General features: G+C 32.2%; 2 protein-coding genes across 2 annotated transcripts; one reads left to right on the plus strand and one right to left on the minus strand.

The window, feature by feature from the left end:
- Positions 1-3,426: 3,426 nt before the first annotated feature.
- LOC134725864 (uncharacterized) lies at positions 3,427-14,441 on the minus strand. The gene is made up of 4 exons (XM_063590097.1): positions 14,372-14,441; positions 9,701-11,156; positions 8,991-9,171; positions 3,427-5,536 (listed from the first exon to the last, which is right to left on the minus strand). The coding sequence occupies exons 2-4, from the start codon at positions 10,883-10,885 to the stop codon at positions 5,406-5,408; spliced, it is 1,497 nt and encodes a 498-aa protein (XP_063446167.1). The 5' UTR covers positions 10,886-11,156; positions 14,372-14,441; the 3' UTR covers positions 3,427-5,405.
- Positions 14,409-24,098, plus strand: LOC134725865 (D-erythrulose reductase-like). Its single transcript, XM_063590098.1, has 7 exons — positions 14,409-14,543; positions 18,685-18,782; positions 21,002-21,156; positions 21,609-21,651; positions 21,981-22,145; positions 23,047-23,164; positions 23,614-24,098. The coding sequence occupies exons 1-7, from the start codon at positions 14,492-14,494 to the stop codon at positions 23,715-23,717; spliced, it is 735 nt and encodes a 244-aa protein (XP_063446168.1). The 5' UTR covers positions 14,409-14,491; the 3' UTR covers positions 23,718-24,098.
- The last annotated feature ends 1,523 nt before the right edge of the window (positions 24,099-25,621 follow it).

Below are 25,621 nucleotides of genomic sequence, written 5' to 3' on the forward strand. Positions count from 1 at the left end.
GACAAACTTCAGACAGCTACACTCTATGCAAATTTTGAGGAAGTGGTCGAAATTTCATCAAAATTAAAGGATACAACGAGCAAAATTGAGGGAATCGGTGAATAAAACGTGAAAAAAAAAATGCAGAACTCAAATGAAAAATAAAGCAGAAAGTGTCTTATCATATGGAAAATCAAAAGCTCAATTACATCAAACAAATAGAATATGATGGCATGATTAAACATATGTTTCCCTCGTCCCAAAATTGTTTGTCATAGGTTTGTAGTATGCATTTGTAACATATCCAACATCCTTTAAAACAGGAATGCTATTAATTTAAGATCATTGTCTTCAAAGATATAAGTTCTCAAAGTTTGACCCCCATTTATCTCAATTTAAGTCTTGCAAAACGTTATTTGTGTAGTATATATGAAAACCCGACTTTGAATAAAGATAAGTTATCTTTACTTCACTGCTGTTAAAATAGTAAGGTTGAGGTCTGGTCGTTCGTTTTGGATAGACATGTACATAACAATGATTATAAAGATTATATATATAGTTAAGTTAAATCTCTGACATGATTATCAAGAATTAGAACTTTTATTTAAACATTTATAACTGAATCATGAAAAGTAAGCAAAGATGAAGATCAATTGTATGCAACTTTAGAAAACAAAATGCAGTTGGACTCATACAAGTCTTTTTAAATGCATCAACTTGTCAAGTCTATATCTTGTACCAATGAAAGCAACATCATAAACTATGAACTGAAGGTAGGAATTAACTTTCTTTAACTGAGGAACGAATATGCATATGGCTCTGAAGTTAATTCACAAGATGTGACTACACGACAAAGATACAAAACAATCAACAAAAATATTTTCCAATTTCGAGATAAAGATAATAATCTGTGAAATGGAGGTTTTTACGACCAATATACTTCCTACTACATTGTTCTAGGTGAAAGATTATGAAAACTTTACTCCAATGACATTACCAGAAATGATTTCTGAGCAAGGAGAAATCTGCAATCATTTTTAATTTTTGTTTGAAAACTAAGATTACTATAACCCATTGAATGAAAGTTTTATAGAATGGTACATGGGGTTATTAGATAAGAAATAAATAAAGCTGATGAGAAAGCTTACAGATTTAACAAATAAATTATATTTTGACCAACCGAATATAAACACTATTCAAACAGATAAAAATATTAGTAATTGGCAATAACTGTGAAATGTTGCAGAGTCAGCCAGACACATTTAAATATATTCAATTCAAATGGCACCTGGACTTAAGCCTTAATTAAGTGATACAAGATTAAGGTAGTACAAAGAATTAAAACCGCCATCAATTGCATTACTATTACCGAGATCTAGGTATGTAACTGATGAGGTCAAACTTTCTAATTCATATATTGGCTCTGTCATTGTAATCACAGACATGTACATTGGACAATGCCATTTATAATCTTGAGTACTAGTTTTGTACAATAATTGTATAAAGTATCACTAAGACTCTTAGTACAAAATAAGAATGTGTCCATAGTACATGGATGCCCCACTTGCACTATCATTGTCTATGTTCAGTGGACTGTGAAATTTGGGTCATCAAAAAATCTATCTAGGAATTAAAATTTGAAAGATCATAGCATAGAGAACATGTATACTAAGTATCAACTTGATTGGACACTTCAACTTTGTCAGAAACTACCCTGACAAAAAATCTTTAACATTTGACGGACAGATGGACTAAAGGACGGATGTCGTGGTCTATTATACCTGTATAACAGAAAAGTGTTTGGTTTTTTTTCTTGTTCATTTTGTAATTTTTTGTATTCCACTTTTAACGGTAAGTAAGCAAGTAATGAATGAAATGAAGACCTGTAAAAGTAGATACAAGTTTAAAGATTTTGAAGGTGATATTAAAAAGAGTCAAGGTTCAGATACACTTTTGAGCATAACACTTAACTGAAACATGCCTTTCATTTTTTCAGACGATTTGAAATGGATATGACAAAAATCATAATTGTTGAGAAAGCACAAATGCTTAAAAGACTTTAGAGCATACATGAGTGTTCATGGACAGAACTTTCATATGCAGTCAATATAATTTGGTTTCCTTACCATGCAAGTAAAAACTAAAACAAAATATAAATTAAAATAAATAATTTATTAAATATTCAATCACAGATCTCACCATTCATAGACAATCAACACACTGTGTATTTACAAAAAAAAAGACCAATGTGCTGCAAGTGAAGAAAATAACATTCATCTTCATTCATAAATTGTTTTGTATGATAGAAGGCTCATCAATAACACATATTAAATATTAATAGGTTTTGAGGTATCTTTGATATCTTGAGTTTAAGAAATTCTGTCATTTTTAGACAGAGTGCACCAGTACAATCTCAATAAAATATCAAATTTCGAACATGAGTTTAACACATCCATATGAATGTATGAATACATGTATATATAAATAAATGTACCAAGTTAATAGTCATCTTCCAAAAAACACAATCTTACTCAGACATTAAGCCACATCCAGAATTTTGCCCCTCCCCAAACCCTTTTTCTGTCAAATTGTTGAATTGATTCAGATTTTTTACCAGACACAAAATGTGAATATGATTTTTATTTACCTTTATAGACTTAGATTAGTCAATATGTATACCCATATAATGCCCCGGAAAAATGAAATGATTGGCATGGGTTGGCCACATTTTTAGCTCTGACCACTAAGAGTGGTGCTTAAAAATCACTTTGTGTTAAGTGATTAGTTTTAAAAAAATTATTAAAATTTGAAAATGTGATCCCAATATATATATATAGAGAGCCCAGGTGGTCGTGTGGTCTAGCGGGACGGCTGCAGTGCAGGCGATTTGGTGTCACGATATCACAGTAGCATGGGTTCGAATCCCGGCGAGGGAAGAACCAAAAATTTGCGAAAGCAAATTTACAGATCTAACATTGTTGGGTTGATGTTTAGACGAGTTGTATATATATATACATATCACCATCATTGATGGCGATCCGATGGATACATCTGTTGTAGGGTTGTCACTGACTCAGACGTACTTATGAATATAATTATTTTCTGTGACTGTATCTTACATTAATTTGTAGGATCCTTTACTATAGATAATTTAGCTGATCTGTAACAATAACATCTTCATGCCTTATATATCATGTACTGTAGTACGCCGCTAGATTAAAACTGACGTGGAAAGGTAACATATGGCCACCGAAAGCTCTTTTTTTGAGAGCCCAGGTGGTCGTGTGGTCTAGCGGGACGGCTGCAGTGCAGGCGATTTGGTGTCACGATATCACAGTAGCATGGGTTCGAATCCCGGCGAGGGAAGAACCAAAAATTTGCGAAAGCAAATTTACAGATCTAACATTGTTGGGTTGATGTTTAGACGAGTTGTATATATATTATATTGCCCTCACTCTTAGAATAATGTATAAAATTCTTAACTTGGATAAAAAATAATTTTGTGTTATGCCATTCAAGTTTTAAATCCTTGAAACTGAGAGAACCTTCAATGAAATTAAATCTAGTTGAAAAACATAAGGAATTTGAAGATTTTTAAAGCCAATTAAGCCATATTTATCTTTGAATCATGGTTAACCCCTGGTTACCCAGACTGTATCATAAACTTCAACATGTAAAGTTGTAAACTAACAAAAGCTTCCATCAGTAGCATGAGTAGTGTAAAGAACCAGGAAAAAAATCCATGAAATGAGATGTGCCAAGTCTCATCCATTTCCTAAAAATTAGACAATAACAAACTTAACAATTTGTTAGCACTGCCATAAAAAACAAAAGCTTCCATGACTTTTTAAAGGCGAGACAAAATCCATTCCCAATAAAATTAATCAAAAGTAAGGTGAGTATGTCAAAAACAACGTAATGCTTTATACACAAACAAATAACAGAACACAATATGAAGAATAAACTAGTGATGTCATAACAATTTAAAGCACCAAAACAATGTTCAGCTATTTTCAAAATTAGAATATTATATATCTACTTCAAGCAAAATTTCTTAATGGAGCAAGCAAGCAAGCAATAGGTAAATTAATCTATATGACACATAAAGAATAACCAATCTTAATCACCTTTTTGCATAGAAAAACTATGGTTTCATCAGTTTCACCAAAAAATGAATTTCCAACTAAATGAGGCCCAAAAATAAATTGAAGGAGGCTTGCAGGTATAAATCCTTTTTTTTTAAATGTAGGATTTCCCTATTTGTTTCTACAAATAAACTTCACTCTGCTATACTAGTTCACTAGACCAATGCCCCAGACTAGTAAAATTTCATTCCAACTATTAAGTTTTGCAAAACATTTTTTTCCTGTTGAACTTATAGGAGAATATAAAAGGTAATATCGAATAAGAAAGAACTAAATTACAGAAATCACTAAAATTTACAAAAGTTCAGTTTAAGAAGTTTATTTATAGAAAAAAAAATAAAAAATATAGGTCACCAATGAGTTAAACGAGTAAATTGAACATGCAAAAGAATGGCATTTATTCACCAAAGGGAGATAACTTGGAGCCTTTTCAATAAAACATTTTAAAGTCATCTGGGGCCAAAACGAATAGATTTTTTGGGTTGATTTTTGTACCTTATCACAACTAGTTAGTGTAATAAATAAAATTTGTAATGAAAAAAGAAATGATTTAATTTTTGCTGAATTTTTGTACCCTCGAGTCTCCTTAAGCACAATTGAGTACAAGAACAAGTCTGACCTTGTTGGTCTTGGTTAATACATTCAACAATGCCGCAAAACTTCTTGTAAAACTGTGATAGATGAACACATATAAAGCAATAATTAAAATTAACATAAATCTTACAAATTAACAGCTTTTGCATCAAATTCATATACTACCAGTTGTCCAATATTTTTAATAAAATAAATGCATGCATAAAAACCTAAAATACAGTAAACTATTTAACTTATTATCCACTTATTCTTTTTCATAAGATAATAGACATTTTCTTAAGCTTAAATCTGTTTAACAGCTAATCTTGAAAAAGCTTTCTGTAGAAATTTATTGTAATATAAGTCCTTTAAACTTAGATTTTAATGGATTTATTACTATGATGGAGGAAATGCTCAACATTTATTTCTATAAAGATAAACTATTAAAGTCTCCTCAGAATTTCGATTTTCAAATGATTCAAATGCAGTTTGTTTTGGGATGAGTTATAATTTCCAATACTTCATCTTAAGGGGAATCATTAGTATTGTCTGAGCCAAGTAAGTAACCTTGGTATATCTGCTTAAAGTTTTTGCAGCATTATCACATATGTAACAATTCAAATTGACCAGTGTGACCTGTTTCCGGTTACATCATATTAGAATGGTCAAGTTTGAAACAATTCCAGTAATTCTATCATATTAGAATGGTCAAGTTTGAAACAATTCCAGTAATTCACTATGTCCAAAATCTCTAGCTATATCCACAGCGGTAAGGTCTCCCATCTTTAAACTGAGGTCTGCATTTGCCAGAATTAACAGCTTAACTACATCCTTGTGACCTAAAACATAAATATTGTAACTTTTAAAGAAGATCTCCGAAAAAATGTTTCATATACAATGTTTATACATGTATGTCTACATTATTTTATAAAGTAATACATATAAAAATATTCAATGGTTTCATTTTAAGCACCCCTTATGTCTAACTTCTTACAAATACACAGTAACTTACTCATTTAAACGACTAAATGATCTTTAATGTGAAGTTAAAAATTATACATGATAAGTCTATGAATAACAAAACAAAGAGTAATAGCTAGTAATTCGTGGTCAAATAATGGTCATGCATAAATGTACATTTACTTTATAAAAAAAAATCATTCAATATGAAAATTTATCAAATTACAAAACCTGACTTTTATCTTGTCTATTTAAGGAATGACTGTAATATTTTTCTGTCTATGAAGAAAAAACTTAAAAAATTTGGTGCACACTGAATAACGCACGTAGCGGGTTATTTAACAGTGTGCACCACATTTTTAGCTCACCAGGCCCGAAGGGCCAAGTGAGCTTTTCTCATCACTTGGCGTCTGTCGTCGTCCGTCGTCCAGCGTTAACTTTTACAAAAATCTTCTCCTCTAAAACTACTTGGCCAAATTCAACCAAACTTGGCCACAATCATCATTGATGTATCTAGTTAAAAGTTTGTGTTTTTTAATCCGGCCAACCATCCAAGACGGCCGCCATGGCTAAAAAAAGAACATAGGGGTAAAATGCAGTTTTTGGCTTATAACTCAAAAACCAAAGCATTACGAGCAAATCTGACATGGGGTAAAATTGTTTATCAGGTCAAGATCTATCTGCCCTAAAATTTTCAGATGAATCAGACAACCCATTGTTGGGTTGCTGCCCCTAAATTGGTAATTTTAAGGAAATTTTACTGTTTTTGGTTATTATCTTGAATATAATTATAGATGGAGATAAATTGTAAACAGCAATAATGTTCAGCAAACTAAGATTTACAAATAAGTCAACATGACCAAAATGGTTAGTTGACCCCTTTAGGAGTTATTGCCCTTTATAGTCAATTTTTAACCATTTTTCGTAAATATCAATGATCTTTTACAAAAATCTTCTCCTCTGAAACTACTGGGCCAAATTAATCCAAACTTGGCCACAATCATCATTGATGTATGTATTTTAAAGTTTGTGTTTTTTAACCCGGCCAACCAACCAAGATGGCCGCCATGGCTAAAAATAGAACAAAGGGGTAAAATGCAGTTTTTGGCTTATAACTCAAAAACCAAAGCATTTAGAGCAAATCTGACATGGGGTTAAATTGTTTATCAGGTCAAGATCTATCTGCCCTGAAATTTTCAGATGAATCAGACAAACCATTGTTGGGTTGCTGCCCCTAAATTGGTAATTTTAAGGAAATTTTACTGTTTTTGGTTATTATCTTGAATATTATTATAGATGGAGATAAATTGTAAACAGCAATAATGTTCAGCAAAGTAAGATTTACAAATAAGTCAACATGACCAAAATGGTCAGTTGACCCCTTTAGGAGTTATTGCCCTTTATAGTCAATTTTTAACCATTTTACGTAAATCTTAGTAATCTTTTACAAAAATCTTCTCCTCTGAAACTACTGGGCCAAATTAATTCAAACTTGGCCACAATCATCATTGATGTATCTAGTCTAAAGTTTGTGTTTTTTTACCGGGCCAACCATCTAAGATGGCCGCCATGGCTAAAAATATAACATAGGGGTAAAATGCAGTTTTTGGCTTATAACTCAAAAACCAAAACATTTAGAGCAAATTTGACAAAGGTAAAATTGTTTATCAGGTCAAGATCTATCTGCCCTGAAATTTTAAGATGAATGGGACAACTCGTTGTTAGAGTGCTGCCCCTAAATTGGTAATTTTAAGGAAATTTTGCTGTTTTGGGTTATTATCTTGAATATTATTATAGATAGAGATAAACTGTAAACAGCAATAATGTACAGCAATTTAAGACTCAAAAATAAGTCAAAATGACCAAAATGTTTAATTGACCCCCTAAGAAGTTATTGTCCTTTATAATCAATTTTTAACAATTTTCATAAAATTTGTAAATTTTTACTAACATTTTCCACTGAAACTACACGGACAAGTTCATTATAGATAGAGATAATTGTAAGCAGCAAGAATTTTCAGTAAAGTAAGATGTACAAACACATCACAATCACCTAAACACAATTTTGTCATGAACTGTCTGCTTCCTTTGTTTAATTCACATATACCTAGGTGAGCGACACAGGCTCTTTAGAGCCTCTAGTTTTATGTTATTCGAATAGACAGAAAAAATATTACAGTCATGTCTTATAATTTTATTCTAAATTCCTTTTTAAACCGTAGAAAACCATGAAAAAACGTTGATGACGTCACAGTCACATGACTAAATTATGTCTATGGGCTCATAACAAAATAATGTCAACCAATCAGAAGACACGTTACATCCAAAATTAAATTGTATAGATATCATCATATAAATCAAGGTATAAGATAACCATCAAGATACATGTAGATGAACGAAGTGAAATACAATGTTTATGGGCAGAATCAATTTGCGCCAATTGCAGTTTTGAAAAGGTATTAACTGCGCCACTCTCTTTTAATTTGATGGTATTAATTGCGCCAATAAATGAAATGAAATTGCGCCACATTTACCTGTTAATTTTTTTTACCTATATCATACCTGTACATGTTTTACCTATATCAAGACAAGACAAGACAAGACAAATACCTTATGAAAGTCTCACCACTTGTTACATATAAAATATACAGCTTTTTAAAACACAAGATAACAACAAGAACCACTCTATAAAGAGTTTTCAGAGGCTATAAAACATTTGTTCTTAAAATTATAATACAAATACAAAAAGACAACTATCACAAGAATAAAATACATTTTCCTTTACGAAATTTCACAGCAGAATTTTGTAGTAAAAATACGACATTTGTATTTGTAAAAAAGAAATATTATTATTACCTTATCAGTCTCTAGAAATAAGAACGAGAAATTTTGCGATCTGCTTCCAGCTTAACTTAAAAAAATCAAGCAGAATTTTAGAATATTGGATGTTGTTGTTGTTACAAACAAATATGATGACTTTGTATTGTGCAACAATCCACAAAGGGGAATAATTTTATAAGGATGCGAGGCTATTTTCTGTGTACAATGTCAGAGGAATATTTTGCTGATGGAACCTAGTCAATCATTTAGTTGTTAAATAAAACTCAATAAAATTGGTGCAATTAGAGGATTATTTTGTTGGCGCAAATGATACCTATAGTTTTGAAAATTAGGTGGCGCAAAAGAAGTATTGGCGCAATTAAGTTGTGGCGCAAATGAGTTACTTGTTGGCGCAAAAAGATATCGCCCATGTATATAGTATTCAGAAATTTTCTCAGGGTAATCATACATTACATTAGACACTAATCATCAGAAACACAATAATAAACCAACCATGCATAACAGCCAGGTGTATTGCAGTAGCATTTTCACACTGTGGGTTTGTAATGTTGACATTGATATCAGGACTTTTGACCAGTATTGTGACCATTTCTGTGTTGCCATTGTTAGCTGCTGCATGGAGTGGACTGTTTCCTGTATCAGCTGCTTGGTTCACATTGATTTTTGGGTTCACCTGAAAATAAAGAAACATTTCATGTTGGAATTATATTTTAGCTCTTAAAATCAAATGCTTTAATTTTTCAAAATATGCATGTACATGCATGACAAGTATCATGCATACATAAGAGTAATAGTTTGTGCAACTATAATAGCAAAAGATTTATATGAAAAAGATATCATATTTAACATTACAAATAGATTTCGTCAGTGTCAGTAAAGTTAAATTCGTTCTCATTTTTATTATAAAATGTATCAGGAAATCTAATGTTCGGTAGTTGTAGGTTGTTGATGTGGTTCATAAGTGTTGTTCTTGTTTCTTGTTTTTTTTTAAAAATTTTAATGGTCTCAAACTAGTAATTTTTGGGCCCTTTATAGCTTGGTGTTCAGTGTGAGACAAGGCTCAATGTTGAAGACTGTACTTTGACCTATAATGGTTTACTTAAATAAATTGGAACTTGGATGGAGAGTTGTCTCATTGAAACTCATACCACATCTTCGTACAGTTATCAGAAATGACCAAAATAGTTTTAATATAACCTTACCCTATTTATAAGGTATTGCAGAACATCAGGTTGATTGTGCATTACAGCAGTAAAGATGGTTGTCCTGTCATGAGAATCTATGCTCTTTAGAGAAACATGGCCACTAACATTATAATAATGTACAACATCAACATAACCTAATCTAATAGCCTGAGAAAGTCTCACATGATGAATGTCTTCATTGTCCTGGTTACTGCTGTGTGATATTGGATTGCTGTGGTGAAGTCGGTCTATTAAATTACGGTAGAAGTTTACAATAGCTGACCAACAGCTTACAATAGCAAATGAGCGAATGGCTAGTAGCCACTGTGCATACTGTTTATTTCTGGTTGAACACTTTACATCAGACAACATTTTCTTATATTCTTCTTTTTTACCAGAAGTAAGAACTCCAAGGTAGTCTAGAAATATGTGAGATCCCTTTGAACTGAGCAGCCTACCTGGGTACTCCCTGAACACAGCTTTAGATAAATCTAGTACATCTCTGTAATTTATCTTTCTTTGCTCACGCCCCACAGTAAAAGCAAAAGAAAGTTCTTCAGTAAGAATTCCATTTTCTAATTCAAATATCTCCTGTTTCTCAACACCTGGGAAATCAGACAACCAAAAATGAGCAAAGCGAACAAAATTATCACCAATGTTACAGAAATTTGAAAGTTTTTCCACACTTTCATTGGCACGGCTTAACCATGCTGAAACCACTGTTGCATCCATATAACACATCATGTTGTCAAAGTTTGTTTGCTGAGGAGATTCTGAGACACCAATTGGTTGAGATGATGAATCTACATCAAAACTGGAGGATGGTCGCAAAGGTGGTAGTGGCATATGTTTTTGTGGCAAATCATGTCTATACGGAACAGTATGTAAAGCCTTTTGCCTTTTCTTTCTTTTACGTTTTGGTTTCGAGTCACTTACTGACAAATCTAATGAAGTTGATAACGGTAATTCTAATGAATTGGACACTTCAGGTGGTGTTTCTCCATTAGTAACGCAACCAGAATCGGGAGAAAAACGTTTCCCTAATCCATTACGGCTATCACATGAATCTGTACTGCCTAAGGACAGACGATCAAAATCATTGGTCACATTATCGTCATCTGATATAAACTCTTCATCACTATCTCTTACTGTCAAACGAGACACACAAATTAAGTCACGTAAGTCCCTTACACCACGACTCATTGTTTTTGATCACAGATATTAGCTAAAACTGGTTATTATTTTGATCCTACATTTTCAAGCAAAATCAATTTCTGCTTGGATTCTCATATCTGTAGCAAGTTGGAAACTTACAATCAAAACTGGTAAGCGAACTCTTGACTGCCAAGCTAGGTTGAAGAAAAATAGTAGAATTGATGACAATTTACAGGAAAAAACTGTGTAACGTCCGAACAGGTACCGAATTATTTCACACATTAGTCACATGTCTTCATGTATCCAATTTCTTCTAAATCTGAATGAGAATAAAGAAAACATTATCAACAGCTGACTTAAATGCTTAGCTACAATCCATCCAACATAGAATAGGACATTAAAAACAAGTTTACAAAGTTAAAATGGTTAAGTGGTGAGAAAAAGTTGTATTTCAATTAGGAATAAATGAGTAGGTAAGTATGCAAGGCTTTATAGTTTACAACTGGCTGCTTTTTGCAGTATAAACAATGATAACAGTTGAATATTTCAGGTGTGATTTTTTTTTAATTTTGATACAGTTACACACTTTTTGCACATCTCTATATTTATCTATTGGTCCCTGTAAAAGAGGAAGCTTGGGGAAACAATGAGATAGAAACAAAACAAATAAAACTGAAATGGGGGATGTGTCAAAGAGACAGCAACCAAACCAAAGAGAAAAAAAACCAAAGACCACTAATTGGTCTTCAACACAGCGATAAAATCCCACACCCAAAGGTGTTTCAGCTGTCCCTTAAACAAGAATGTGCTCAGTGATATGGAGGCCATGCTTAGTAGCCTAACTACATGTACATGTTAACAAAACAAAATCTATATATACATGTATTGTAAGGAATGATGCATAAAAAATCTTTCTAGCAAAAAAGTATCAAAATTGCCTTTAAAGTTTCTGAATGATCAATTACCTGTTAATATGTTAGGATGCTAAGAATGTTCTATATGAAGAAGATTTCTGGTTTTTAACAATTAATGGTTCTGGTTAAAGTCCAAATGACTATGATTTCATGAAAGGCTATTATAACAGTGTATCCCAACCTCTGTCTGTCCGACAAAATGTTTGACAAAAAATCATTCAGTCTGACAGACAGAAATTTAAAAAATATTTGGGTTGAATATATAGTAGAAAAATCCAAATTTCTGTTTCGGTCAGAAAACCCTATCTTAACAGTTTGGCACAGACTCAGACTGTTATACTTTTTTTCTTTGATGCCTTACAGTGACATGCTGTGTGGATATGCAGTAGAATGTGTCCCTGTGTCTGTGGCTATGCCATTATATTTTTACAGTTTGAGTTTTTTCTTGTGAGAGAGCTGTCTACATGTCGATGTAAGGTGTCAAAGAAAAATAGTATAATAGCCTTTCAAGACGTAATAATTATTTGGACTATAAATCTATAATAAACAAAAATGCAACCATTCAAGCATTCAATTTCAGAAAAGTCAACGAATGTTGTAAACTTGTTGCCTTTCATGGGATCACCTGAACTTAGCCACCACAATATTTGTATACCAGTATTGTCAACAGTACTCATATACAATGTATAATTAATGTTTGTAAGCATTGTATACAAGTATTGTCCTAGTATCATGAGTATTGTTTATATAAAATTAAGAAGAATGTTACTATTACTGCTGCTGCATATATTCAAAAGTAATGTATTTACTTGAAAAATATATATATTTCTTGAAACATTTATTCATTTTATAATAATGCATCTGAAAAATATAAATTATAGTTTATTTTGATATAAATGTTCTTTTTCATGATTAGGAGAAGTTTATAAGCCCAAGGATATTTTAATTGATGTTAAACAATTTCAGACAATTTCAGACTCTTTATCTACCATTTAGTTATCCCTTAATAGGACTGTTTGGCCACTGTGGGACTTTTCAGTACAAAAATGTATATTAACTATTTAGACTGGATACTGTTCAGTGATGTGGATACACAAGTTGTTGAATGCATCTTATATATTCTTCCCCAATCATTCTTGTCACTTTCTTTCATCTAGATAGGAATCAAGTGCTTCACTTTAAACCCTTTTTACTATCTTTAATTTTCTGTTTTGTTTTGGCCCAGCAGGATTCAATAATATTATATTATGAATAAATTTAAACATGTTTCTTTGTACATGTTGTATAACATACTAAACAAATCCTTGATGAAAATGACAAACCCTATTGATTTTTTAGATTTTTTTTTTCAATAATACTTGTACAAATGTACATTAATAGGCTATTTGTCAATTCCTGTAATTGACCCTATAATTAGAGATCCCTAATTTGGTTGTCTCCCTTGTGACGGACATAATTTTTTATTTACAATGGAGAGCTAGCAGACAGAGCAAATCTACCTGTGCATAATGTGAGTAATCTATAAGGTTTTTAAATCTTTTAATTACATTAATTTGTTGTTTAGCTAAATACTTTTGACATCAGAAATTATTTTTCATGAAAAATTAGTTAAACCGCCGATACATCACTTTCAATTCATCATGCTTTGCATTGGCAAAAGGGAATCTTATACAGTTTGGAACTAAACTGGCCCCCTGTTTTGTTCACTTATCGCTACACTGACAACAGGTATGGCCTTAATCCTGTGGTCAGAATTCTGACCACAGGATTTCATAATTTGACGAGACTAGTGCACCATGTGCTATGTTTATTATGTGTTATACTGATAGGAAATCAAACAAGAAATTAGCACATTTATAACCCTACTGAGTTCTTAAGGGAATAAAAGATACAGGCTCAGTATGTCAAGAACACGTTAAGATCTGTTTACACGCTCGTTGGTCATTTATTTGCGCTACCACCATGGGATTAATTAACAGATACTTATTTATTTTGCGGCATCACAGTATTAACATTTGAGGTCAATTTCCTATCACTATTATTGGTCAATTTTGTTAGCAATTCGTTGAATTTGTCAAACTTGTCCAATTAATGCCAATGTGACAATGGCAATAACCCGTTCTTTCGGTGCAAAGCTATAGATAGAAGGGCGGACTAGTTTAGTATGGAACCAGTCTACGATTGACAAAGGGACGTAATTTTTTGAAAAAGTGTGTAATAATAGAATCAAATCAGTAATTAGCAAATGGACTATTATATACATTTGTACAAGTATATTGTTGACAATACTAATATACAAGTATTGTGTTCGCTAAGTTCAGTTGATCACTTTCATGTTATCATTTGCATTTTGCAATTAAAGTCCTTGAAACTCCATACAAAGAGTTTGTTAGCATATAGTGATTTCATATCCCCGACATAGCTGTGAAAGTGTGTAAAATACACACTTCGGAACTTCCCCCTTTCTTTCGATTGCAAATAGAGCAATTTCTTTATTTTTATGTTGGGGTTGGGCACTTCAGATAGTCATTTTTGATTGGTAAAAATACTATCATTATATAAATGCGTCATCATTAACATTTAAAAGTATCTTCACACTTATTTTGCTCGATTTACTAACTTTGGTTGTCATTCGTTAGACTGCAGTTTGTTATTTCTTCGGTGTCACAAAGACGCATTATACAGATAACCTACTTTCCGTTGTCCAGATCACGAAAACGTTTTACAAAGTGGGAGGAGGATGGAAATAAAATTTGATGGAAAGAAAGCTTTAGTGACAGGGGCCGGGAAAGGTATCAATATATATACATTTCACATAGCTCTAGACCACACTTTACTATATCTTTTCTCGCTGTTTGATGAAAGTTGCAAACGTGGTTTTATAAATCAGATATTGATGTATCTGAATACCCAAAAGACATGGAAAATGACTATTGGTCAAACGGTCATTTTTGGCTACTATTTTAGCTTTAATTTAGTTGAAATTTTACCAGAATTCCTCAAACGGGTTAGATGATGAAATAATAAACATTAACATTATTTTTGGGTCTGAAGAATGGGTGTTTCATAACGAATAACGGTAAACATTATTTCCAAATAAAGTTAATTCGTGATTTAACTTTTTTTTCATATAACTGTTTGTATTCACCACTTCTTATTTTTGTTCACATTTGTGCTGTGTTGATTTAAATTTTAATTATCATTAACTAATTGATTAAAATATTTCAATGATTGTTAAATTATTTTCCTTCTTTAGGGAAAAAAAAAACAGAAAAAATAGCTACACTATGAAAAATTGTCCCTTATGATATATTTTTATAAAACTTCCATGAAATTATGTCCAAGTACTAGGGACAACTTTTCACAACAGGAGACACTATTTTATAATTTACAAATGTGATGTTCTGTCCCTTGAACGAAATTTCACAGATGAACTGTGAAATATAGTTCAAGACACAATTTCATGGGACACTTTTTTGGCTTACACATCATGACATGTATGAAGATAAAATGTACAATTTCTTCAAGACAAAAAAAAATCACACTTGTGTGTGTTTTCATAATATCGCAAAATGTTGCTATAATCATCAAAAAGTCATGTAATGGATACTATATATGCCCTTGAATTTTTACTACTGATAACATTTTTGTACGCTTTGGGGATTCCGTATATCGTCAGATTATCGGAATTCCAATGGGGACTAACTGTGCACCACTTATTGCGGACCTCTTTTTGTATTGTTATGAGTTACAATTTATGACAAAAATAAGCAAAGACCCATCAAAACAACATCTGATAAACAAATTTAATAATACTTTTAGATATTTGGATGATATTTCTGCTCTCAATAATGACGACTTCAGTATGTATATTAATGAAATTTATCCTGCTGAACTTACTTTAAATAAAGCTAATACTAATAATGACCACTGCCCTTTCCTCGATCTTGATATCTATATCACTAACGGAAAGCTGAATACTAAAATTTATGATAAAAGGGATGATTTTTCATTTCCTATCGTTAATTATCCGTTTTTAGATGGTGACGTTCCCTTGTCACCATCTTACGGTGTTTATATATCTCAACATGTACGATTCGCTCGTGTTTGTAACAATGTTTTAGATTTTAACGAGAAAAATTTATGTATTACTGAAAAATTATTACACCAGGGTTTTTCGATATCACAAACTAGTCAAAACTTTTACTAAATTTTATCATCGGTATAAAGACATCATTCGTAAATATAGCTCAACATGCAGACTTTTTATACGTTCAGGTATTTCACATCCAATTTTTTATGGAAATATTCTTTATAAAGCACAAAGGTGTCAGTATTCACCTCAGAAACTTACAAAACCTTTAAATAGACTGATTAAGAAGGGATATAATTATGATACTGTTGTCAAGTCATTAAAGATTGCATATTTTGGCGTTAATATTGAGTCACTGATAAGGTCTTTGCGTCGGAACTAAAGACATTTATTCTAAAAACAGTTGTTGGCATGACACGGGTTATGTTCTTCTCATATATGTTATGATGGTATGATACTAAACCCCTAAAGGGAAGGATTGTGCCTGATGTTCATATGATGAAATCATAATCTTTCAGTCAGTTTAATTGAAGTCTGGAGCTGGCATGTCAGTTAACTGCTAGTAGTCTGTTGTAATTTATGTATTATTGTCATTTTGTTTATTTTCTTTGGTTACATCTTCTGACATCAGACTCGGACTTCTCTTGAACTGAATTTTAATGTGCGTATTGTTATGCGTTTATTTTTCTACAGTGGTTAGAGGTATAGGGGGAGGGTTGAGATCTCACAAACATGTTTAACCCCGCCGCATTTTTGCGCCTGTCCCAAGTCAGGAGCCTCTGGCCTTTGTTAGTCTTGTATTATTTTAATTTTAGTTTCTTGTGTACAATTTGGAAATTAGTATGGCGTTCATTATCACTGAACTAGTATTTATTTGTTTAGGGGCCAGCTGAAGGACGCCAACGGGTGCAGGAATTTCTCGCTACATTGAAGACCTGTTGGTGACCTTCTGCTGTTGTTTTTTATTTGGTCGGGTTGTTGTCTCTTTTTGACACATTCCCCATTTCCATTCTCAATTTTAATGATATTAGTACCAAAAATTTTAAAATACCAGAAATCAATCTCTAGATCTTTGATAAAATGTGCAAATTTTGAGAGTAGTAGGTAATTAATGTGTAAGAATTTGCATTTTATTATAAAAATAAACATGTTTTAGCATATTTTTGGTTTTTTTTACAAAAAAAAAGAATACTTTTGTTTGAATCAATTTTTTCCAACATTGCCACATAAGGGGGAGGCAACTCAAATGTAGGGGTAGATAATTCAGATAAAGATCCTTTTTAAAATCGAATGTGTTATGAATTTACCTATTTAATTTTTTCTTTTTCTTATCTGAAAGCATAATATTAGAGCTATCTTTTCACATATCATCTCAAAACTCTATGTAGTGTAGTTTTTTCGTTTTATGGCACATAATTGGGTTTTCCATACAAAATTTATAATATCTGTCAATTTTGCACAACCCTTAGAGTGAAAAAAAGCCCTGTGACCCATCTTTATATGACCACAAAAATGTTTTTGGGATCTTATTATGGTATGTTCTCTTTTTCGTCTGCCTTGTCAGTGTCGCCTGAAGACACATTTGTTTTTTTTTGGACAAAAACTTTACGCGAATGGATCTCTGAAATTTTATAAGAAGGTTCAATACCACAAAAGGAAGGTTGGGATTGAATGTTTGGGGATGATGATCCCACTGATTTAGGAATTAGGGGCCCAAAAGGGCCCAAAACAAGCATTTATTTTAATTTTCAGGATAATAACTTATGTATAAGTCATGTAAGTATTTCAATTGCTTTATAATCGTACCACAATGTTTAATTCCACAAGTGAAAGGTTTCGATTCATATTGGGGCCTATGGTGTCAACATTTTAGAAATTAAGAGCTGAAAAGGGGCCAAAAACAAGCATTTTTGTAGTTTCTGGACAATAACTTGTGTGTAAGTGTATGGGTATCTCTGACATTGTACTGTAACGTTCCATATCATAACAGGAAGGCTGGGATTGAGTTAAGGGGGTATTGCACCATTTAAGCAGGAATTAGGGGCCATAAAAGAGCCAAAAACAAGCATTTTTCTAGTTTCCAGACAAAAACTTGTGTTTAAGCGTATGGATCTCTCTGAAACTGTACTACAAGTTTCCATACTATTAAGGAATGCTGGGATCAAGTGTTGGAGTAATTGCTCTTAAGGAGGCGGGGTTCTAAAAGTTGGGGGGGGGGGGGGTGTCAAAATTTTGAAGGGTTTTAACTTTTTTTCAAAATTTTATTAAACTTCAAAATTGAAGTTTCAAGAAGAAATCTTTAATTGCACAGTTTTGTGCAATAGATTTGTAGGATCTTTACATTTGAGTTGTGTCAGAAACCTTTATGTCAAAAATTTGATCACAATCCAAATTCAGACAGTATCTATCAAGCTTGAATATTGTGTCCAAATTTGCCCCAACTGTTCAGGGTGCATTCAACCTCTGTGGTAGTATCAGATTGCACTCAGTGAAGCAATTTATTTTTCTTTTTTTCTTTTAAACAGCCTGTTATAAACTACATTTTGGCAAATTATAAGAAAATTCTATGGATTATAATTTAGACTACCTTAAAAAAAAGCAAAAGGTTATTTTTTTTCAATTTTCCTAATGATAAGATTTAATCTATACCTTTGTGTTTATAATTTTAGTAAAACTACAAAATCTAAATTGTGATAAAATTTCGAATTTGCTACTTAAATTAGTGATTTTTTAAAGTGATTTAAAAATCACTTATTTCAGCAATTCCCCTGACTAATAAGGTGAAATAATTCATTAATCACTGACTGATACTTAATGTATCATTGTCCATACATTTTCAGGGATTGGTCGTGCCATTGCTAAGAAATTGGTAGAATGTGGTGCTGAGACTTACGCTCTTAGTCGAACACAGTCTGATCTTGACACTTTAAAAAAAGAGGTAAATATTCATACAATAATTTATTTCCTATCTAAGAGAGAGTTGTATTGTTTTAATCTTTTTGTCTGTCACATCAGTAAGCTTGAAGTGAAATTTTGTTTAGCTTTAAAGATCTTTAACAAGAAATAATTAGAAATTTGGGAAGTCGATAAGAAATTAGATTACTATAGTCCAGTGGTTTCACCATTTTTTGGAAGTTAATATGAATATTCATAGTAAAAATATTGGTCATGCTGTTACATGTATTTGTATGTAACAAATAACTGATTAATATATTGCAAAATCAGAGATTTATGATAATGAAGGGGAGGGACTATGGGGTCTCAACACAGTGTTCTGTCCTCAGGCATCTGTGCATTTAGCTTTTTATCATAATCTTATCTTACATTCATGACATTCCCCCATAATTTTTTCAAGATAACATTTTTTATGCCCCACCTACAATAGTAGAGGGGCATTATGTTTTCTGGTCTGTGGCTCTGTTCATTCGTCCGTTTGTTCGTTCGTCCGTTTGTTCGTTGGTCCGCAGGTTAAAGTTTTTGGTCAAGGTAGTTTTTGATGAAGCTGAAGTTCAACCAACTTGGAACTTTGTACACTTGTTGCTTATGATATGATCTTTCTAATTTTAAAGCCAAATTAGACTTTTGACCCCAATTTCACGGTCAACTGAACATAGAAAATGAAAGTGGGAGTTTCAGGTTAAAGTTTTTGGTCAAAGTAGTTTTTGATGAAGCTGAAGTCCAATCAACTTGAAACTTAGTACACTTGATGCTTATGATATGACCTTATTAATTTTAAAGCTAAATTAGACTTTTGATCCAATTTCACGGCCTATGGAACATGGAAAATGATAGTGACAGTGGGGCATCCATGTACTTTGGACACATTCTTGTTTATATATATAACCTTAAAGGGCTTTTAACTCATTTTATAATACTTTCCTATTTCCTATTATCTTATTTGCTAAGAATAACAATATTTAAGTCATAAATATAAAAAAAAAAAGGTTGTTGCATTATAAAAATTAAAGGTAAAGGTAAATTTACCTGGATTGAAAAGTGAGAGTAGTACTAAAATGAAATTATAAATGTTAACAATGACAATTAGGCAAAAATTAATAAAGTTCTCAAATTATATAGGGGATGAAAACAGCACAGCAAGTCTTTAAAATCCTTTCATACAAGAAGTACAAATATATTAAAGATATAAAAGGAATTTTTACAACCTTCTGAAAGCACATGTAGTAAAATTAAGCAATATTTGAAGACCTGTTATTTTTGAGTGTATCTGGGTAAAAAATTATATCATTGTAGTGCACCAAGGATCCTCGAGTTACACTGATAAAATATATATTCTTTAGCTATATTATGATCTATGATCATGTATATTGAAATTACATGTGCTAATTTCTGTACAAATTATCTCCCCTTTTATTGCCAGAACTGAGTTCTTTTTTTTTGTAGGTTCATTGATGTGTTAAACTGTAGATCCTTTATAAGCACATTTTGTTATGATTTTAAAAATGTGTGCACAGTATATGCTTTCATGCGTCAATAAAACTGCAAAAAATAATCATTGATTTCTTAAAAATTTATAAAATAAAAAATAGTTATCTAAAACTAACTCCAAGAACAATTCAAAACGGAAAAACCTTCATAAAATGTCAAAATCAAAAGCTTAAACACACCTAAGTATAGAAAACAACTGTCATATTCATGACTTAGGAACAGGCATTTCCTTCTGTAGAAAATTGCCGTTTAAACCTGCCTTTATAGCTAGCTTAACCTCTCACTAGGATAACAGTCTCATTGAATTCAATTAAATTGACAACACTGTGTCAGAAAAACAAGAAAACATTATAGGTTAAAAGTTAAAACATAAAAAATTGGGAAATTACAGATTTCAAAGCATGTGTGCAAGTTTAATTGTTTAATCTTACGAATAATTCAATTCATAAAACATAATTGACCAATCAGAATGTTAGAATTTGTAATATCATGAGTATTATACTCTTCCAATCTACAAAAATCATCTTCAATAACCATTGGCGGATCCAGGGGGGAAGGTTCCGGGGATCGGAACTCCCCTTTTTTTGACCGATCAATGTATTTGAATGGGGACATATAGCTGGAACCCTCCTTTATCCTGGGTTGGGAACCCCTCCTTTTTAAAATGTCTGGATCCGCCCCTGTTAACAGTTATATGTGTATCTTTTACAGGTACCCTCAATCAATGTTGTCCAAATTGACCTTCAAGAATGGGATAAAACAAGGGAGACAATTGCCAAAATAGGACCAGTTGATTTACTCATCAATAATGCTGGTGTAGCAAAGTTGGCGAAGTTTACAGAAATGAAAAAAGAAGATCTGGATTAGTGAGCCTCAGCATTATGATTTTTTTTACTGTATGGTCTGTTTGCCACTTTGAAAAAAAAGCAGATTTTGAAATAAAAAAAGGGGAAAAAATACAATGGGGCAAACAATTTACCAGGTATTGAAAAAAGACATAAATCAGCATTGATAATAGAAAAAAATGACAACATTGAAACAATAGTCCACAAAGCACTGAAATAGAATGTAAGACAAGACAACATGTACTCCATCAAAATCTCATGTGCATACTGTTAGAATGTTGAGCATTTCCTGCCCACCAGTGGCAGCCATGTGTTTCCCAATGACATAACAATTCTCATGAAAATGTAGTGAAAAGTTGATAGCAGTTTGCTGGTATTTAGGAAGAAACATGTATTTTGTTCATATTTCATACATTTGTACATACTTATACTTAAAGAACAGTTATATTTAATTATTTGATCATATTTTACAGTGTGATGGATGTGAATTTCAATGCTGTTTTCAATGTATCACAGGTGAGTGTTTTTGAATTTTTTAAGGACTTTTTGTATGAATAAACTCCTGCTTATCTGATCAAAACTTTTTAGCTCACCTGCAACCCACCCCTCCCCCTTTGAGCACTGTTATGATGGAGTATAACAACTGTTTTATTGGTTTAGAAATAACACTGTCTTTCAGAGATAAAAAAAAAAAAGCTGTAAAGGAAGTAATCATTAAACACTGCAGATTGTCATCCTTAAATTTATTTATGACTACATGTTTTCTAAATTATGATTTTGAAAAATAACCTATACGGTTTCAGAAATTGTCTTTCTTATAACCAAGGTACCATTCTATTCTGTAGGTAGTAGCCAAAGCAATGGTTGAGAGAGGAGAAGGAGGAAGCATAGTTAACATATCGAGTGCTGCCTCACAAGATGCGTTGATGGATCATGCTGCTTACTGTCCAAGTAAAGCAGCTGTTGATATGCTTACTAAATGTATGGCCTTGGAACTTGGGCCTCATAAAGTAATCTTTGTTATAAATGTGTTTTTGAAAATTTTGTTATTACTGGATGTAGTCTGCATTCTGTGCAGTTATTCATTCTTTAATTCCTGATCATGTTTACCGATCTTCTTATGGTCAGATTCTCACCTAATTTTCTATGATGTTATTTTTGAAATTGTTGAATGTAACAGTATTTGGTGTCATACTTGTCAAATAGTATCAATAATAAGTTTACAGATGTGATGTTTTATTTCTAAGAAATGGCTTTTTTAAATTTTAAAATTTTTGTATTTAATGGTAAGCTATCGCATTATTTCAAGTGTACTTTTGTCTGTTAATTTTCGTTAATGTTTTTTCTTCATCTGTTAAGGCTCAAACATATAATACTTTTTGTCATAACAATTATACTGTCTATCACAAAAGTTTGTGAATGTCAAAAATATCCTAAAATATCTTTTATTGATATCAATAGACCACTTTCGAGTTCATCCATCACTGGAAAAAACTCGTCAATTATACGCTCCTTTATCATCGTCATTTGTGAGTTTAGGGGCGCCGTCACTTCCTTCCAATGTTGAGCGAGTGGTTGGAAAACTATAATTCTATATTGTACGAATTATTCGGCAAATTGAATTCTCAAAATTGACAATCAACACTGCTGTCATTAGGGAAATGTCAGTAAGTACCTACAGAGCAACCATTATTTCTAGTTTATCCTGCACAAAGACGATCACTAAGACGCTTGATGAACGTAAATAGTGCAGGGATACAGGCGATCCCCTCTATCTGGTATATGACGTCATAAATGCGTGTATAATTGACGATTTTTTGCCGGTGACGGATGAACTCAAAAGTGGTCTATTGATTTTGAATCCAAAAACACCAACTGATGTTATATAAACTTTTTCTACTTTCTTTTTAGATCCGAGTTAATAGTGTTAATCCAACAGTAACATGGACAGATATGGCAAAAATGAACTGGAGTGACCCTGCAAAAAGTGAACCAATGCGGGCTAGGATACCTTTAGGCAAATTCATAGGTAAACATTTAATTCTTTTTGAAGACTGATCAAATTTAAACAATCTGTTTTTAATCTTTTGGAAACTCAGTACACTTGATTCATATCTACTCCATGACTAGAAAACACTCTTGAAACATATACTTATACATGACTTTAACTTAAGTGTTATGAGCAAACTGGATCCTAGGATTTTTGAAATGATGAATTTGTCAAAGTGATTGTGGCTTGAAGTTGTAAAAGCATTTTGTATATTTTGCTTATAATGCCCTACCTACAGAAATGTGGTAATTTGATCTTTCAAGATATTTATCTCTGTCCAAACTAAGATATTATTCTAATTAAAATATTCACCCTTCTACTCTAAATAATTAGGTAGTTTTCATGTGACAGTTGCACAACAAATGCACTTAAATGAAGTTTAAAAAATGATCTTATGTTAATCAGAAGTAAACCTTTCTTTTTTTCAGGGGTTGAAGATGTAGTGAACAGTGTAATTTTCCTTCTAAGTAATAAGAGTGCAATGACAACTGGGGAATGTGTTAGAATAGATGGAGGCTTGGGAGTACACTGAAATTGAGTACTTGAATAAATGCAAACAGTATTAAAAAGATAATTATATTCCAGAGATAAATATTAATTATGACATTGATCGAGTGGTGGAGGAGTAACAGTTAAAGTTACCAATGATTAAGACGGATTTGTCCATCACAAAGGAAGAATAGGGACAGTTATATACTTTAGTTATAAAGATTGTAATTTGGTGTTTAAAGTTTAATTCTCTTTGATTTTATGTTAATCAATAATTTAATTGTTAATTTCTCTACACGGTACTTCTTAGTTATTGGAGAGCAAGTCGATAAAGTAATCATGTCTTATCAATTAAATATTTTAAGCAATTTGATCATGTACATGTATGTATCTTACAAAAGGAAACAATTGTTGTGCAGGAACATGACAAGAAAAATAATAAAGAATTATATATAAACTTTGATATTCCTCTTTTTTTAGTTATGTGCACAAAAATAAATCATGTTTTTAATGTGATATGCAAAATGGCAAATATTCTACTTCTCTGCCAGTGCTGAAAGAAACTCGAAACAAGAAGAAATTCGGCACTGCCAATCAGCCAATGTATGATACATTGTACTAAAATCACACATTTTGTGTCCTCAGTGCTCTTCAACTTCATTCTTTATTTGGCCTTTTAACTTTTTAGCTCACCTGGCCCGAAGGGCCAAGTGAGCTTTTCCCATCACTTTGCGTCCGTCGTCCGTCGTCTGTCGTCGTCCGTCGTCGTTAACTTTTACAAAAATCTTCTCCTCTGAAACTACTGGGCCAAATCACCCAAACTTGGCCACAATCATCATTGGGGTATCTAGTTTAAAAAATGTGTGGCGTGACCCGGTCATCCAACCAAGATGGCCGCCACGCCTAAAAATAGAACATAGGGGTAAAATGCAGTTTTTGGCTTATAACTCAAAAACCAAAGCATTTAAAGGAAATCTGACATGGGGTAAAAATGTTTATCAGGTCAAGATCTATCTGCCCTGAAATTTTCAGATGAATCGGTTAACCTGTTGTTGGGTTGCTGCCCCTGAATTGGTAATTTTGAGGAAATTTTGCTGTTTTTGGTTATTATCTTGAATATTATTATAGATAGAGATAAACTGTAAACAGTAATAATGTTCAGCAAAGTTAGATTTACAAATAAGTCAACATGACCGAAATGGTCAGTTGACCCCTTTAGGAGTTATTGCCCTTTATAGTCAATTTTTAACCATTTTTCATAAATCTAAGTAATCTTTTACTAAAATCTTCTCCTCTGAAACTACTGAGCCAAATTAATCCAAACTTGGCCACAATCATCTTTGGGGTATCTAGTTTAAAAATTGTGTGGCGTGACCCAGTCAACCAACCAAGATGGCTGCCATGGCTAAACATAGAACATAGGGGTAAAATGCAGTTTTTGGCTTATAACTCAAAAACCAAAGCATTTTGAGGAAATTTGACATGGGATAAAAATGTTTATCAGGTCAATATCTATCTGCCCTGAAATTTTCAGATGAATTGGACAATCGATTGTTGGCTTGCTGCCCTCCAATTGGTAATTTTTAAAGAAATTTTGCCGTTTTTGGTTATTATCTTGAATACTATTATAGATAGAGATAAACTGTAAACAGCAATAATGTTCAGCAAAGTAAGATCTACAAATAAGTCAACATGACCTAAATGGTCAATTGACCCCTTAAGGAGTTATTGCCCTTTATAGTCAATTTTTAACAATTTTCATTAATTCGGTAAATTTATGTAAATTTTTACCAAATATTTTTCTCTGTTACTAATGGGCAAGGTTCATTATAGATATAATTGTAAGAAGCAAGAACGTTCAGAAAAGTAAGAACTTCCAACACATCACCATCACCAAAATACAATTTTGTCATGAATCCATTTGTGTCCTTTAATATGCACATAGAC

The sequence above is a fragment of the Mytilus trossulus genome, chromosome 7, assembly GCF_036588685.1.
Source record: "Mytilus trossulus isolate FHL-02 chromosome 7, PNRI_Mtr1.1.1.hap1, whole genome shotgun sequence".
In the NCBI taxonomy this organism is placed as follows: Eukaryota; Metazoa; Mollusca; class Bivalvia; order Mytilida; family Mytilidae; genus Mytilus; species Mytilus trossulus.